General features: G+C 42.4%; 1 protein-coding gene across 4 annotated transcripts in view; it reads left to right on the top strand.

Annotated features, from left to right (window-relative positions):
• Positions 1-16,520, top strand: part of PATJ (PATJ crumbs cell polarity complex component) — a 364,450-nt gene that overhangs the window by 58,510 nt on the left and 289,420 nt on the right. For all 4 annotated transcript variants that reach the window (XM_056814120.1, XM_056814123.1, XM_056814122.1 and 1 more), the window contains exon 15: positions 9,801-9,935. In XM_056814120.1, the coding sequence (XP_056670098.1) occupies positions 9,801-9,935 (135 nt within the window). The remainder of the gene's footprint in view (positions 1-9,800; positions 9,936-16,520) is intronic.

Below are 16,520 nucleotides of genomic sequence, written 5' to 3'. Positions count from 1 at the left end.
TTATTTCTAAATCAATGTGCCCATTTGTTGGTCTTGGCCTAATTTCTGCCTGATTTCTTTCCAGATTTCCCAATAAATTTTTTAAAATATTGAGTTCTTAATTTAATAGCTGCAGTCTTTAGGATTTTCACATGCGCCTCTTTTATATTTGTTTGCTTCTCTGTATTGTATGCCTAATTGTTCCACTTAGCATTTCTAATTCTCACACAGTACCCAATGGTTTTGCTGAGTCCCATTTTGAGGTATAGTTTGGAATCTGGTACTCTTAGTTCCCTTTTCTTCCCATCTTCTTCCATTATTTCCTCTGAGATTCTAGGCCTTTTGTTCCTCTAGATCAGGACTTCATTTTGGCTTCATATTTGTGTTCTTTTCACTTCCGTTATCCCAACCCTTCTGTACTTTAATTTTCTGATTCCCAATTTCACACAGTCATTTAAATGCATCTTCTCATATTTTTCTGAATTTCTCATGTTTATCATTTCTTAGAATTCAGTTATAGTCATAGGCAGCACTTTTTTTTCAGCTATTCCCTAAACAATGAACCACTTCTTAGGTCATAATTACTAGTTCTTGGTTCTCTTTTTCTATAGATTATAAGCTCCTTGAGGGCAAGAACTATTTTCTCTTAGTGTTTGTGCCTAGACTGCAGTGCCTAGTATGATGCTGGTGGTGGGGACTTACCGAATGCTCATTCATTGATTTGTTATTTTAAAACGTGCCGGTATGATGATTTTGGAATATAATAGAGATTTAGATGTCTTTATTTCTATAACATATAACATAACTAAAATATCTGTGTGTGCGTGCATTACCAAAACTGTTGTAGCAGTACTTTTTGTAGCAATAATATTTCAATTTTATTTATATATGTGTGTATGTATGTATATACATATAAAATATATTATAAAAATTATATATATACATATATAAATACATATATAAACACACATCTATTTGCCTTCCAGAGTCTTCTCTTAAGTGTTTGAGATGTTAAGAGCAAATCTCCAACTAAAAGACTTAACCAAAATAGGAATGTTACCAGTGAATGATGTGGGACCCTAGCTCTGACTTCCAGCAGCAGCAGAGGGGGAATAGCTCAACTTTCATCTTTGATTACCTTCAGCTCCCCTCCAGAGGTGGCGTCCTTGTGACGTTCGAGTTAGTTCTTTAATTATTTTATTTGGCATCTAGTAGGAATGAGAAACCCAACTCCAAATAGTCTAATAAATCCATTGAGGGCCAGACATTGCCATGCTAAAAGCTCGCCAGAATTTGAGTCATGGGGTTGCGTACACTTCTAAAAGCTTATTTTCTTGCCTTCGTAACTAGCAATCAAAAACAAGAGGTATACACTGAGTTTTTCCTCTTGGCAGTTTCCAATTAACCTGACTGTAAATTCGATGTCATTCTCTGTAACCAGAGAATTTGAGGCCACAGGGATGGAAAACCAGTGGAAGACGTCCTCTCGGTGGAAAATGTTATTTTACCACCAGTGGGAGTAACAAAAGAGAATTTGTTTCCCACCCATGTTTCAGAAATTAACCTTATAATGCAGTGGGACTAATAGGTAGTCCTGGGCTAGATCTCATGGGCATCAGTGTGGTTAGAGGAATGAACAGTACATGTAGACATGGAACACCTACTTGTACATATGACTTTTCATAGCCCAACTGGCTTTTCTAAAGGCTCATTTTACTCATCTATAAAAAGGGGATTCTTACAACTGTCCTAGTTATTTTTTCCAAATAATTTTTTTCAACAATCAACCATTTAATATTTCTCCTTCTCATACCATTTAAAAAAAAAGAAAGAAAAATAAAACCCCGATAATATGACCATAATCAAACAAAACCATATTGATCATTGCAATATCATCGTATGTTTCATTATGCAGATTCTGTTTGTAATCTGTCTGTCAGGAGATGGATGAGTGATCATTAGAGTAATCAAAATTCCTATTTTTCCAAATTTGTTCTTGTTTTAATAATGTTTTTACAATTTTTCTAGTTCTCTATTAATAGTGGTTAATTTGAGGTCTTGGGTCCATTTTTAGGTGAGTTTGTCATCTTAGTTATAAAACATTCAAGGAAAAGAAATGTTAGTGATTTGTAAGATCATTTACTTTGTTTTTTTAATTCAAAGAAATTTTATTTTCCCGATTACATATAATAATAACAATTTTCAACATATATCTTCCAAAATTAAAAGATTCAAATACTTTCTATCCCCCCTCTTCCTCTTGAAGATGGTTAGAGATTTGATCTGGGTAAAACATGTATTATCATGTAAAAGATTTGCATATTGTTTATTGTTGTAAGAGAATACTCATATAAAACAAGTCCCAAAATAAAATGTCAATTAACTAATGTGAAAGATGTGCTTTGATCTGCATCTGACTCCAACAGTTCTTTCTCTGGAGGTAGATAGAATTTCTTCTCCCAAGTCCTTCAGAATTGTATTGCTGAGAGGGGGCAGCTTGGTGGCTCAGTGGATTGAGAGCCAGGCCTAGAGATGGGAGGTCCTGGGTTCAAATGTGGATTCAGACACTTCCCAGCTGTGTGACCCTGGGCAAGTCACTTGACCCCCATTGCCTAGCCCTTACCACTCTTCTGCCTTGGAGCCAATACATAGTAGTGACTCCAAGACAGAAGGTTAGGGTTTAAAAAAAAAAAAAAGAATTGTACTGTTGAGAGTAGCTAAATCTTTCACAGTTGATCATTGTAAAGTATTGCTGTTACTACCTACAGTGTTCTCCCGGTTCTGCTTATTTCACTTTGTATCAGTTCTTGTAGGTCTTTTCAGCCTTTTCTGAAATCATCCTGCTTATCATATGCTAAATCCCTTTTTATGCTAGAGAGAAACTATGTGAGACAAGAAATGAAAATATGGCTTTAAGAAGGGACATGTGGATAGGTGGCTCAATGGATAGAAAGTCAGGCCCAAAGATCCTGGTCCTGGGTTTAAATTTGGCCTCAGATCCTTCCTAGCTGGATGACCCTGGGCAAGTCACTTAACCCCAATTACCTTGCCCTTATCACTCTTCTGCCTTATAACGGATACTTAGTATGGATTCTAATACAGAAGGTGATGGTTTAAAAAAAAGAATACTATTGTTGGTAAGAGATAGAGAAATGGCAGGATGGAGAAATTGGAACTTGTAGGAATAGATGTGTCTAAAGTAGGAAAAGAGAGAAAACTAAAGCGACTGGAAAAGATCCTGGGAGATTTTAGGGGAATGAAGAGTAGCAACCCTTGAGAGAATAGTTAGGGTATCAGTGATCTTCGGAATGGCCGCTGGTGGTGACCTAGTTTAGGGGATGCTGGTCTTAGACTCCACGGAGGAAGAAGCATCTCTGTTGGGCGAGTCAGTGATCTTTAGGGGCTGAGCTTAAGTAATTGCTTCTGGTACCTTTTAGAAGGAGCTCTTTTCCCTTCAGGGCTCTGGACGTTGATAATAACTGATTAGTTGCTGCTTTCCCCAGAGGTGAATGAATCACGTTCAGTTCAATAAAATCATGTCTGGGTCAAACTTATTTGAGAGTACATGTGAAGGTAGAAAAGATGAACTCTAAAGCCCCGGAGGTCTATGTTATGAAACCCAAATAATCCTTGGCTTCTCTCTCAGTCATTCCACATAGTTTTCTGTTGTCAGCTCTTGTTCCTACCTTTTGGGGTTTTGTTTTTGTTTTTGTTTTTGCCATTTCTGTCTTAGTATCAACTTCAAGATTAGATGGGCAAGGCTAGGCAATGGGGATTAAGTGACTTGCCTAGGAGTTACCAGCTAGGAAGTGTCTGAGTTCAGATTTGAACCCAGAACCTCTTGACTTATCTACTGTGCTACCGAGCTGCCTCTTATTCCTACTATCATAATCTCTCTTATATCCATTCCCTTCTTTCCCTGCACACAATCGGTACCCTGGTGTACCCTCTCCTCACTATTGTAATACCCTTCTGTCTACTTCTAGCCTCTCCCCACTCCATTCTATCCATCTTCTACTTTGATGCCAAAGTGGTTTTTCCTTGTGCCCAGATCTGACCATGTTATCCCACTACTCAGTAAACTCCAGTGACTCCCGATTGACTCCAGAATCAAATCGAAACTCTTTTCCTTGGCTTTTCACTCTCCTCCCAACTTGGCCCCTTCCTCTTCTCTCCATTTTCTCATATTTTTCTTATTCATAGATTTTCTTCTCTTCCACCACACTCACTCTGATCCAGCCACACTGGCCTTCTTTGCTATTTCTTACACATAAAACTGGCTTGGATATAGCATATTTAAAACCATTTGGCAAGAACATTATTTCCTATTAAGTATCGCTGACCAAGATAGAGGGGAAATATTGCCAGTGAGGGCCACATAAAATCGCCGTTTATTTTTAGAGAGAAAAAGCAAAGATTCAGAATCTGCACGTTAAGATTTTTCCTCTTACTTTTTAAGTAAGGCATATAAATCATTCAAACAATTCAATAATGCTTAAAAAGTAGAAGTTTCATGTGATGGCCAATTAAGGGACTGAGAAACGTTCAAGAGCAGAAGTCAAAGGAGAGGAGTATCCAGGTTCAAGGACAACGAAGCAAGCAACGACCGAAAGGGAGAGACGCTGACATTTCCTTTTCCTTTTGACCGCCATTAAAATTTTTACATTTAAATTTTTTTTCATTTTTTATTGTCATGCAAAACACACTTCCCTATTGTTGACCTCCATTTCCCCCTCTTAAATCCTGACCTCCTATTTTAGTTTCAGTTCTAAGACAGAAGAGTGTCAAAGACCAGGGAATTGGGATTAAATGACTTGTCCAGAGTCACATAGCTAGGAAGTATCTGAGGTCAAATTCGAACCCAGGACCTCCCGACACTCTTTATCTGCTGAACCACCTAGCTGCCCCATCAGACATCTACTCTACAGCAACAGATAGATCACATTTTTCTCCAGCCTTCTTTCCCATCCAACAATTTGCCCAAATTACTTTCCAAACTTGAGCCTTTTTCGAAGTTCTGTTACCCAGATTCTTGTCCAAGGACCCCAAAGCTGTTATGCTATTTTGCTGATACCCAGGAGCTGAAGCGCTATGATGCAATTGCCAGGTTGTTGGAATTATAGTTCAAGGATCTGAGTTTGAGCCATTATTTTGCCAGTCTCTAATAATGTGACCTTGGGCAAGTCACTGAACCCTCCTGGGCTTCCGTTTTTTTCATCTATAAAATGAAAGGGCTGGACTGCCTTCTCAGGCCAAAGGTGGACCCAACCCCAGTACTCTCTCCTACTTCCTGAGCAACTAAATTCTGTTGCTAAATACATATCAAATTTACATCCTTATCCACTGCTTCCTTTTCTCTCCGCCTACCATAAAAGAGACATTTCTTTCTTGGTAATCAGTTCAGGGCCGCCATATTGCATAAGAGTGCCAGGCCTGAAGTCAAAAAGATCTGAGCTCAACTTAGACACTTCTAGCTGTGTGAAAAGCCACTTAACCCTGTTTGCCTCAGTTTCCTCATCTGTAAAATGAGCTAGAGAAGGAAATGGCCAGCCCCTCTAGGGTCTTTGCCAAGAAAACCTGAAATTGCTCACAAAGACCTTGGGGAGGGAGACATTGAGTTACATGCAGATCAGCGGAGGTGGTAGCTGGTGCTGGGGTAGATGAGTCAGGTCAGGGGAGAAACTGGCTTCAGAAATTGCCGAGAGTAGCAGAGTTCCTTCTCTGGGCCATAATGCCTGTCTTGTATGAAGATAGATGACACGACGCTGGTGTTATTTCTTGGACTGGACCCCCTACCGTCAGCAAGATTTCCACCCACCCTGTGGGTCCAGGTGATGGATTGGCCTGCACCACTCTGACACTGTCTTCCTCCCATGGTCTGTGGTCCATCAGCGAAGACAGTGAGCCGCCTGGCAGGCGCTAACGGGTAACCTGCCACTCTTGATGCATTCTTGGAGTGTTCTGGCCCACTTTGCTTTGATGTACTGCAATAGCGGAGGGCCCTTAGGCTGGCTGACATCCTCGATATTTATGGGGTGGCTGGCTGTTGGATTTCTCTGAACTGGGTGGGGAGGAAAGGCGGCCAACATTTATACAAGAAAAGCAGAAGACCAGAAAAGGGAAGCACTAGTGGCAAAAACCAAGTCAACGGGCATTTATGAAGCATCAAGCATTCTCACTGTGTGCTGGTACTCTGTTCAGGGCTCAGCACCCAGAGAAAGTGTGCAGAACTATAATTCCTGCCTTCAAGGAGCTGTCTTTCTTTCTTTCTTTCTTTCTTTCTTTCTTTCTTTCTTTCTTTCTTTCTTTCTTTCTTTCTTTCTTTCTTTCTTTCTTTCTTTCTTTCTTTCTTTCTTTCTTTCTTTCTTTCTTTCTTTCTTTCTTTCTTTCTTTCTTTCTTTCTTTCTTTCTTCCTTCCTTCCTTCCTTCCTTCCTTCCTTCCTTCCTTCCTTCCTTCCTTCCTTCCTTCCTTCCTTCCTTCCTTATTTTCTTTTGTCTTCTTTTCCTCCCTTCCCTCCCTTTTTTCCTTTCTCCCTTCCTTTCCTTCCTTCCTTCCTTCCTTCCTTCCTTCCTTCCTTCCTTCCTTCCTTCCTTCCTTCCTTCCTTCCTTCCTTCCTTCCTTCCTTCCTTCCTTCCTTATGTACAAACCAAATACATTCAAGATGAATGGAAGGAAGTCTCCAGAAGAAAGCATATATTAAAGAGAATCAGTAAAGACCTGTTCTTAAATTTTGCAAAACATTTTATGTGTCATCTAATTTGATCCCACAGCAACTTTAGGCTGTAGGTGCTATTCTTTTCCTTATTTTACAGTTGAGAAACCTGAGGCAGACAGAGTAAGTGACTTGCCCAAGGTCACATAATGTTTAAGGCTGAATTTGAACTCTGATTTTCTGATACTCTTTCCACTGGGCCACCAGAATTAGTACCTCCACACTTCTGACTTTTTTTTTTTAACTCTTACCTTACTGGGTATCAGTTCCATGGCAGAAGAGTGGTAAGGGCTAAGAATGGAGGTTAAATGACCTGCCTAGGGTCTCACAGTTAGAAAGTGTCTAAGGCCAGATTTGACCCCAGAATCTCCTGTCTCTGGACCTGACTTTCATCACTAAACCACCTAGCTTCCCTGTCACTCATTAAAAAACACAAACAAAAAACTTTTAATATCAATACTGTTTATTGGTTCAAGGTTCAAGGAAGAAGAGCAATAAGAGCTAGGCAATAGGAATTAAGTGACTTGCCCAGGGTGACATAGCTAGGAAGTGCCTCAGGTCATATTTGAACCCAGGATCTCCCATCTTTAGGTCTGGCTTTCAATCCACTGAACTATCTAGCTGCCCCCACTTCCGACTTTTTTTTTTAAACCCTTACCTTCTGTCTTGGAGTCAATACTGTGTATTGGCTCCAAGGCAGAAGAGTGGTAAGAGCTAGGCAATGGGGGTCAAGTGACTTGCCCAAGGTCACACAGCTGGGAAGTGTCTGAGGCCAGATTTGAACCTAGGACCTCCCATCTCTAGGTCTGACTCTCAGTCCACTGAGCTACCCAGCTGCCACCTACTTCCGAGAAAGATTATCTGTCCATTTTTGGAGAAGCAGGCAAAAGTACAGCATAAACTCTATGCTTGGAATCAGAAGGATTCAAATCCTGAGTGACACTAGCCGTGTGACTCTAGGCAAGTTGTTCTTTGTCTCTCTGGGTCCCCATGCATAAAACGAGCAGTTTGGGGTCCATGATGTGTGAATTTAATGTAAATTTTACCCCTTTTTCTGTTCAAATACCCATTTTTGGTCAGTGTCTGCCTCAGCCTTTGCCTGGGCACTGCATGGCTGCCTTAAGTCTGGAAGAGGGTTGACTGAAGTCTGCACACAACTGGCAGAATGTCCAAAAGTCAGGGCTCCGACCTGAACGGTGGTTAAGTCTGTCCAATCATAGAGTCCCAGGAGGGGTGGCAAAAACTGGCTTTTATAAGAAAGGGGGTGCGGGAGGCACGCTCTTCCTGGGCACTTGTCACGCTCTCCTTTTTGGGGGGCTTTTGGCTCTTGGCACTCTGGGGCTGGAGACGCTTGCTGGTGGCAGCCTCTCCTGGGGGATGGATGAGCGGATGTAGCACATCAACCTGATATAAATTAGGCACGGCAGGTGATGGTGTGATTTCTCTCTCTCTCACCTTTACTAATAAATAATTATACATTGATATGCCATCTCTAGAGAATTCTAATCACGAAAATGGATTCTAAGATACTTTCTGACTCCAGAGGCACAGAGTGCTGCTGGGTGACAATGGTCTGATCTGGGTGGCTGTCAGGATTGTACAAGATACATGAGGGCTGGGGTCAGTCCCATCTGGCGTCGGATTCACCGGGTGGCCAAGGAGGGGAAGAGGTTCAGAGAAGCAGCTGGTGGTAAATCCCTGCCATGACTAGTTTCTCTTTGGATCATTTGGGCACAAATGTTGTGGGATACGAGTGAGCCCCACCTGGTCCCAGTGTTAACCTCTGTCAACTCCCAATGGCTCCACGGATGCCAGGGGCTTGGGAACAACTGGAGACATAGAGTGAAACAAAGAGGGAGGGAGGGAGGAGGAGATAAATAAGGAAAAGAGCCAAGCAATGACTAGACTTTGTGTGTCCTGGGGAGAGTGATGGAGACGATGTCATTCTAGTGGCTGCAGCTTCTGCTTCAAGCGTCTGCATCAAGATGGAAGTGGTACTTTCTGGAGGAAGGGACTGCCAGTCATCAGAGAGGCTTCCTCTGGTTTAGCAGACCACTTTACCCTATTTCACCTGGGAATTAAAGCAACACTTTATGACCCATTGCAAGGGAAGTGTGATCCATTTGCTGAGAGATTCACGGGAGCTGCCATCTTGTCGTTGTGGGTCCAACCCTCCTCTGTCTGTGCCAGCCCACCATGTCTGGTCCAAGTGTCTTATTCACGGTCTCCAACAAGTCCTTTATGGAGACTCTACCCAGAATTCTAGAGGCCTTCTGCTAGGTCTTTTACTTTATATCCTAACGTTTTAAAAATGCTTTATTGTTGCTTATGGTTTTTTACACCCTGGTGGAACTTCTACATGATCATGAGATACGACCTTTAATGCATGTCCAGGAATTTCATTAATGTGGGGGCGAAGGGCAGGAGGCACTCCCAGTGTGAAAATTCACTAATGCAGATCAGCAACCCATCTGTACCTCACTGTCTTAGAAGGTTGCTGGAGAGAGCGCAGTACTTCAGTGACTCACCCAGGATGACAACCATTGTGTATCAGAAAAGGAATTTGAATCCAAGCTAGCTGGTCATCCACTAGGTGACAATGCCTCTCCCAGAAAAACATTGTTAGGTTTCCCAGGCCTAGAGACTGGAGGACCTGGGTTCAAATCTAGCCTCACATACTTCTTAGCTGTGTTACCCTGAGCAAGTCACTTAACCCCCATTGCCTAGCTCTTACTCCTCTTCTGCCTTGGAACCATTGCAGAAATTGGTTCTAACATGGAATGTAAGGGTTTTTTTTTTAATTGCTCTATTTGAATTCACAGTGGTTTTTAAACGTTGCCTTTTGAGTCTAGATTGGACTAGCAGAATTTTACCTGACCAAACAATTGGAACATGCAGACCCAACAGAATTTTCACATTTATCCCCGATTTCCTCAGAATTCCCCATGTCTCCTGCTGTTGAAGAATTGCCTCAGGGTAGTTCACATACTGATAAATATAGTGTTTTCTTTTATTAGGCCTCCCACCTTTGGCCATTGGGCACTGGGAAGGCAGTTTGTTATGTCTGGTCAAATGTTTCATGGACTTTTATGACTTGGTTTCCCACAGCTGCTGCCGATCCATACTCTGAGGCTAGGAGTAGAGCTGGATTCCTTCAATGGACACCATTACATTTCTTCCATCATGCCTGATGGGCCAGTGGCCACACTCAACATGTTGAAGTTGGAGGATGAGCTATTGGAGGTGAGCTCAGGAGGAGGAAAAGCAACCCCAAAGACATGAGTTGGACTGGAGGCCCCACACTTCTCAGATTCTGAATTTTTTTAGTTGGACACCAACTTTGTCTCCCATGCACCTGGGAGTTAAAAAAATATTATGAATCATTGCTAGGGAAAGGGGATCCATTAACCAAGAGATTCAAGGGAGCCGCCATCTTGTTGATCACATTCTCCAATAAGTTCTTTATGGAGACTCCTTCCTATAGGTCTTTTACTTTATAGCCCAGAGTGATCATTAAACTATAAGACTCTACTTGCTCTCAAAGCTGTCCTACTTGTCTGGCCTCCTTTCTGTCCTTTTCTCTCCATTTTCTTTTTTTTTCTAAATTAATTAACTTAGAATATTTTTCCATGGTATGGTTCATGTTCTTTCCCTCCCCTCCTCCTACCCCCTTCCCATAGCCAATGAACAATTCCACTGGGTTTTTCATGTATCACTGATAAAGATCTATTTCCATATTACTGATATTTGCACTAGGGTGATCGTTTAGAGTCAACATCCCCAATCCTATCCCCAACAAACCATGTGACCAAGCAGTTGTTTTTCTTTGTGTTTCTACTCCCACAGTTCTTCCTCTGGATGCTTTTCTCTCCATTTTCAAAAATAATTGCTCAATGACACTTTCTTTCTTTTGCTAACCTATATCTCATTTTCCAGTCTTTTCCCCTTCCCCACATTGGGGAACAAAATGGATCCGTTCTGTCTTTGAGCCTTTTGAGGCATATGCCTAGTCTTGGATTTTCTCAGTCAAAGACTTATTATGGAGAGTTTAATCAGTGAATTTGCATAATCACAAATTGCTTTCCAGGATGTTTGGACTACTTTCTTCGTAAACCCTTTGCAGTCTGGCTTCCACCCTCATTGAGCAACTGAAATGTCTCTCTCCAGAGTTACCTTTGATTTATTTGTTGTCAAATCCAGTAATCTTTTATCAATGCTCAATGTTTTTAAACTCTCTCCTGCCTTTCATACTGTTGATCACCTTCCTTTCCTGGATTGTCTCTCCTCTGGAAAGCTGCTTATTTTACCAAGTTAGGAACTGGGGTCCAGGGAAGTTCAGTGATGACTATTCAATGTTGCATAGCTAGGAAGCATCAGGAGCAGGATATACTCAGCTTCTCTGCCTCCAGAGCCAGTATTCTTGATATTTTATCATGCTATGGTAGTTATTCCTTGCCTTGTGCCTCAATTTGCCCCCTTTGCTGCATTTTCTTGAATTAAGGTCTTCTATGACTCTTACAACCAATGGTGTTCCCATTACATCATATTATTGCTCCATAATTATTCTTGAATCTCCTCACCCCTAGTTCAACTCCAGAGAACTATCTGTGGGGTCACTGGGAAATCCTTATTGGCAACCTTCTCATTAAAGAGCCGATGATATCATAGGCTCATTGATCTAGAGCTGGAAGAACTCCAGTGAATATCTAGTCCAAACCTCCTCATTTTACAGATGAGGAAACTGAGGCATGGGGAAGTTAATTGCTTTTTCCATAATCACACAGGTAATAAGTATCAGAAGCAGATTGTGAAGCCAGACCCTCTGGCTCCAGTATTCATTCGACTATTTCCTATTGATTTTCCTTTGGTCAAGGACAATCAGCTGAAGTGATAATACTTTTTTGACAGTTTCCCATCCCTCCATTTTTGATTCTTCATCTATTTTGAGGGAGCAAGGACAGCAAGGACAGCTGGCACTCCAAGAGGCTTCCTCTTTTCCTAAGCTCTCCTCTCACCCATGTTTTCCTGAAAATTAACAAGTAGGAAAGTGGAATTCTACAGTTCACTTTCTGATGCCTCCTCCTAGAGGTGCCAGCGAGCTCTGAGTATGAGCTGCAAGGAGGAGAAAGAAAGCCGAGGTGGCCAGTAGCGACCCATAATCGTTTGTTATTCCTTCTGGAAAGCAGCTTATTGAGGGACTCAAGTCGGGTGGCCCTGGGCTAGATGTTGTAAAGAGTGAGCTGCCCCGATGGTGGCCTCAGGCCTGGAGGGGCTAATAATCCAAGACCTACTGGATAATCAATCCCTGAATAACTGAGACTTGACAGCGCTTGGGACCACATTATAATCTCAAATGGAAGCCTTAGTGGAATATTAAGCATTTTACATTCAAAATTGGCTGCTTTAGGAAAACTTAATAGGCAGCTCATGTTAGACAAATGTAATTATATAGATTGCAGGTCTTTCAGGCCTTTTATTTATGACCAGGAGTGTATCCCAAAGTTGCTGAACTGAAAAAACCATTTTTTTATTTGCTTTTTAGAGCCCAGAACTTGAACCAGGGCTATGCTTGGAGTTTAAAACACTGAGCTGAGCAGTTATTTACAGCAGTTACATAAATCCCCTAGGAAAGAAATTTATAATGAGGCTTGTGACTGTGCCCTTACGTCCCAGGCAATGCCGTAATAATTGGAGACAAGTTAAATGAATAAGTAATGAGATAAATAAATATTTAAATGTACACCAAAGAGAAGAACCTAAAAGGTGACGTTCGGATTTGTTACAGCAGTAGGCTGGGTATGGAATACTGCAACTCAGCAAGCAGTTACTAGGGGTGCTCAGCCTGGGGACATACGCTGCTGAGCAGTGATCCGATCCCTGACTGCAGGGAGCTTCTAATCGAATTTGTGCTCAAACTGAAGGCCTGGCCTGTGCTCTGGTCGGACCATTTCTCAAGGACTGCATTCCGTTCTGTGCTGTAGCTTAGGAAGGACCATGCTTAGCCAGAGAGTGAGAAGAGGAGGGCTACCATGACGGTGGCTTTGAGCATCGAAGAGCCTTAAGTCAACGTCCTATGAAGACTGGCTGAAGGCTCTGGGATTTTGAGACTGGGGAAGGGAAGACTCTGGGAGGGAACAAGACCGCTTTCTTCTACATCTTCAGAGGTCTGCCATGAAGAAGAGGTATCACCTTGGTTTTGTTTGGCCCTAGAGATTGGGGAATGATTGTTGATGGATAGAGAGAAGCAAAGAGACCTTCCTAACAATTATGGCTGGAGTGGTTTCCAATTCTGCTTCTGGCACCTACTGGCTGTGTGACCCTGGGCAAGTTGCTTAAACAAATAGGAAAGGGCAGTTAGGTGGCTCATTGATATAGAGCCACGGTTGAAGATGAGAGGTCCTGGGTTCAAATGTGACTTCAGATATTTCCTAACTGTGTGACCCTGGGCAGATCACTTAACCCCAATCGCCTAGCCTTACTGCTCTTCTGCCTTGGAACCAATACTTAGCATTGATTCTAAATTGAATGGTAAGGGCTTAAATAAATAAATAGGAAATAATAAAGAGCAAGAAAGCACAGGGTTAAGGAAAAGACTTCCTTTAGAAGATGGGATTGTAGCTGGGAAGCCAGGGAGTTGAGATGAGGTGGCAGAGTACCAGGCATAGGAGACAGCCAGAGACAATGACCAGAGTCTTGAACTTAATGAAGAAACCTTTGACAGTTCCTACTATGTGCCAAACATTTGCTAAGCCCTGGAGATAGAAAGATTAAAAAAAAAATAAAACAACTTTGTCTGCCCTCAAGGAATTCACAATCTAATTAGGGAGAAAACATGCCAACACGATTTACAAACAAGATTTATAAGGAAAAATTGGAGAATATCGACAGAGAAAAAGTGATAACTTTGGGGGAGGGGTTCTTGCAGGTATGCTCTAACCCCTCTCCCTTCTCTGTACTGAGAGCCTCACATAACTAGAATGGGCCACTTTGACGCTGATCCGCTCCCCCTATCAGGGCAGCTCTTCAAGAAGAATCTGGGTTTCCACTTGCAGGGAATGTTAGAGTGGCGATTTTATAGTTCTGGGATCATTTGGAATAAATGATAATAATGACAGCTAACATTTATCTCTAGGGCTTTAAGCTATGTAAAGTGCTTCATAGATTTTATATAACCCTGTGAGGCAGGAACTATTATCCTTATTTTATAGATGAGGAAAATGAATCTGGGAGAGGCTAAAAGTCTCCTTAAAGGTCACCCAGTGTCTAAGGTAGGATTTGAACTCAGAGCTTCTTGACAAAAGGTCCAGTGCTCTGTCCATTGGGCCTTATCCCTACCCCTTAAACATCAAAGGTTTTTCAGCTGCTCCCTGTTCTGCTCTTCCTTACATTCATCAGCACTCTTGGGAGATGGTCTAGTTCTCTTACTGGAGTTGGCTTTCTCAGGTGTACATATGAGAGAGAGAGAGAGAGAGAGACAGAGACAGACAAGACAGCAGAGACAGAGAGAGAAAGAGACAGACAGCAGAGAGACAGACAGATAGACAGACAGACCAGAGAGAGAGAGAGAGAGAGAGAGGGAGAGACAGACAGATAGCAGACAGACAGACAGACAGCAGAGAGACAGACAGAGACCAAGAGACAGACAGAGAGCAGAGGCAGAGAGAGAAAGAGACAGACAGCAGAGAGACAGACAGCTAGACAGACCACAGAGAGAGAGAGAGAGAGAGAGAGAGAGAGAGAGAGAGAGAGAGAGAGAGAGAGGGAGGGAGGGAGAGACAGACAGACAGACAGACAGCAGACAGACAGACAGACAGAGACCAAGAGACAGACAGATAGCAGAGACAGAGAGAGAAAGAGACAGACAGCAGAGAGACAGACAGATAGATAGACCACAGTGAGAGAGAGAGAGAGAGAGAGAGGGAGGGAGGGAGGGAGAGACAGACAGCAGACAGACAGACAGACAGACAGCAGAGAGACAGACAGACAGAGACCAGGAGAGAGACAGACAGACAGCAGAGACAGAGAGAGAAAGAGACAGACAGCAGACAGACAGACAGACAGACAGACAGCAGAGAGACAGACAGACAGAGACCAGGAGAGAGACACACAGACAGCAGAGACAGAGAGAAAGAGACAGACAGCAGAGAGACAGACCACAGAGAGAGAGAAAGAGAGAGGGATGGACAGACAGACAGACAGACAGCAGAGAGACAGACAGACCACAGAGAGAGGTGGAGGAGGGGAGGGAGAGAGAGAGAGAGAGAGACAGGGAGGGAGAGAGGGAGAGAGAGAGAGAGGGAGGGAGGGAGGAGAGAGAGAGAGAGAGAGAGAGAGAGAGAGAGAGAGAGAGAGAGAGAGAGAGAGAGAGAGAGAGAGAGAGAGAGAGAGAGAGAATGTGTGTATGCATGCTTAAAAGAAGTTGATACCTTTGTAAATAATTAAAGCCTGTGGGAAGTGTGTCTGGCTTGGGGCCTAAGTTCCTGAACCATGATAGGCCTTTGAGAGAGCCTTCTAGAGACTATTGATCCATCCTTCCTTGCCTCAGCCTGCTGCAAGCATTAGGTCTGATGTCCTGCATTGGCTACATAAATCCTCGGTCTCTGAGGAAAGCTTCCATATAAGGCACTTAACCATGAATAGGGTCACTGGGAGACATTTGCATGGGAAGGAAATTATGCAACTGGTCAGAGGAAAACTTCCCTAATGGTCAAAGGAGCATTTGGATGGAGAACTGGTGGAAGACTGAGAGCAAATGTTCCCCTTGGAACCTGAGGCTTATTTTGGCATTTGTGGTCCAATTCTTTGCTCAGGGCCATTTCAGGATAGTCTGAGGTCATTGAAAAGGCTGTATACCTACTAGCTAGGTGGAATTCTGGAATTGTAAATCAGGTATTCTTTGGGGGAAGGGAGGGAAAGGAAGAAAGGGTATAAACATATACTGCCTACTGAGTCAGCTATGTGGCACAGTGTATAGAACTACAGACCTAGAGTTAAGAAGATTTGTCTTCCTGAGTTCAAATCCAGCCTCACATGCTTACTATTGGTATGACCTTGGGCAGGTCACTTAACCCTGCTTGCCTCAGTTTCCTCATATATTAAATCAGCTGGAGAAGAAAATGGCAAACTGTCATTGCCAAGAACCTTAAATGAATCATGGAGAGCTGGATTCAAGTGGAATGATTAAACAACAACAAATAGTGCCTACTATGTTCCTTGCACTGAGTGAAGCAATTTTTAAAAATAAATATTTCACAAAAATCCTTGTAAGGTAGGTGCAATATTGCCTGCGAAAACTCAGGCAAGAAATTAAGTGATTTGCCCCAGTTTATACAACTAGGATGTATCTGAAGTGGGATTTAAACTCAGGTCTTCCTGACTTATAGTCCAAGTGTTACCAGTTGCCTCAAGTCTTAACCTGGGATCTGTGAATGTTAAAAAATATATATTTTGATGTATTTTATTTCCTTTGTAATCCTGTGCAATTATTTGGTGGATTTAAAAGCATGATTTTAAGAAGGGACCCATAGTCTTCACCAAACTGCCAACAGGGCATAGAACCTTAAAATCCCCTGTTCTAGAGGGTTCTAGATGTTTTTTAGGTCTCTTTCAGCTCTCTTACTTTGGGATTCCACTCTGGTTCTTTTCAGGTGTCAGAAAAATTGCACAAATAATAGAAAAAACAATTTTCAGCACCATCATCTTTTCTTTCTTTCTGTCTTATTTGGCCCCATTGGCCACTCTGGTCCACTTTGTGTCAGAGGTAGCTCCTTCTTGGTATGGCTTTTCTGAGTCCCAAGTTTCCTCACTGATTTACTGCCTGGTGACCAT

This window comes from Monodelphis domestica, chromosome 2 (genome assembly GCF_027887165.1).
Source record: "Monodelphis domestica isolate mMonDom1 chromosome 2, mMonDom1.pri, whole genome shotgun sequence".
In the NCBI taxonomy this organism is placed as follows: Eukaryota; Metazoa; Chordata; class Mammalia; order Didelphimorphia; family Didelphidae; genus Monodelphis; species Monodelphis domestica.
Note: the sequence above shows the minus strand (reverse complement) of the source record. Positions and strands in the feature narration are given on the sequence as shown.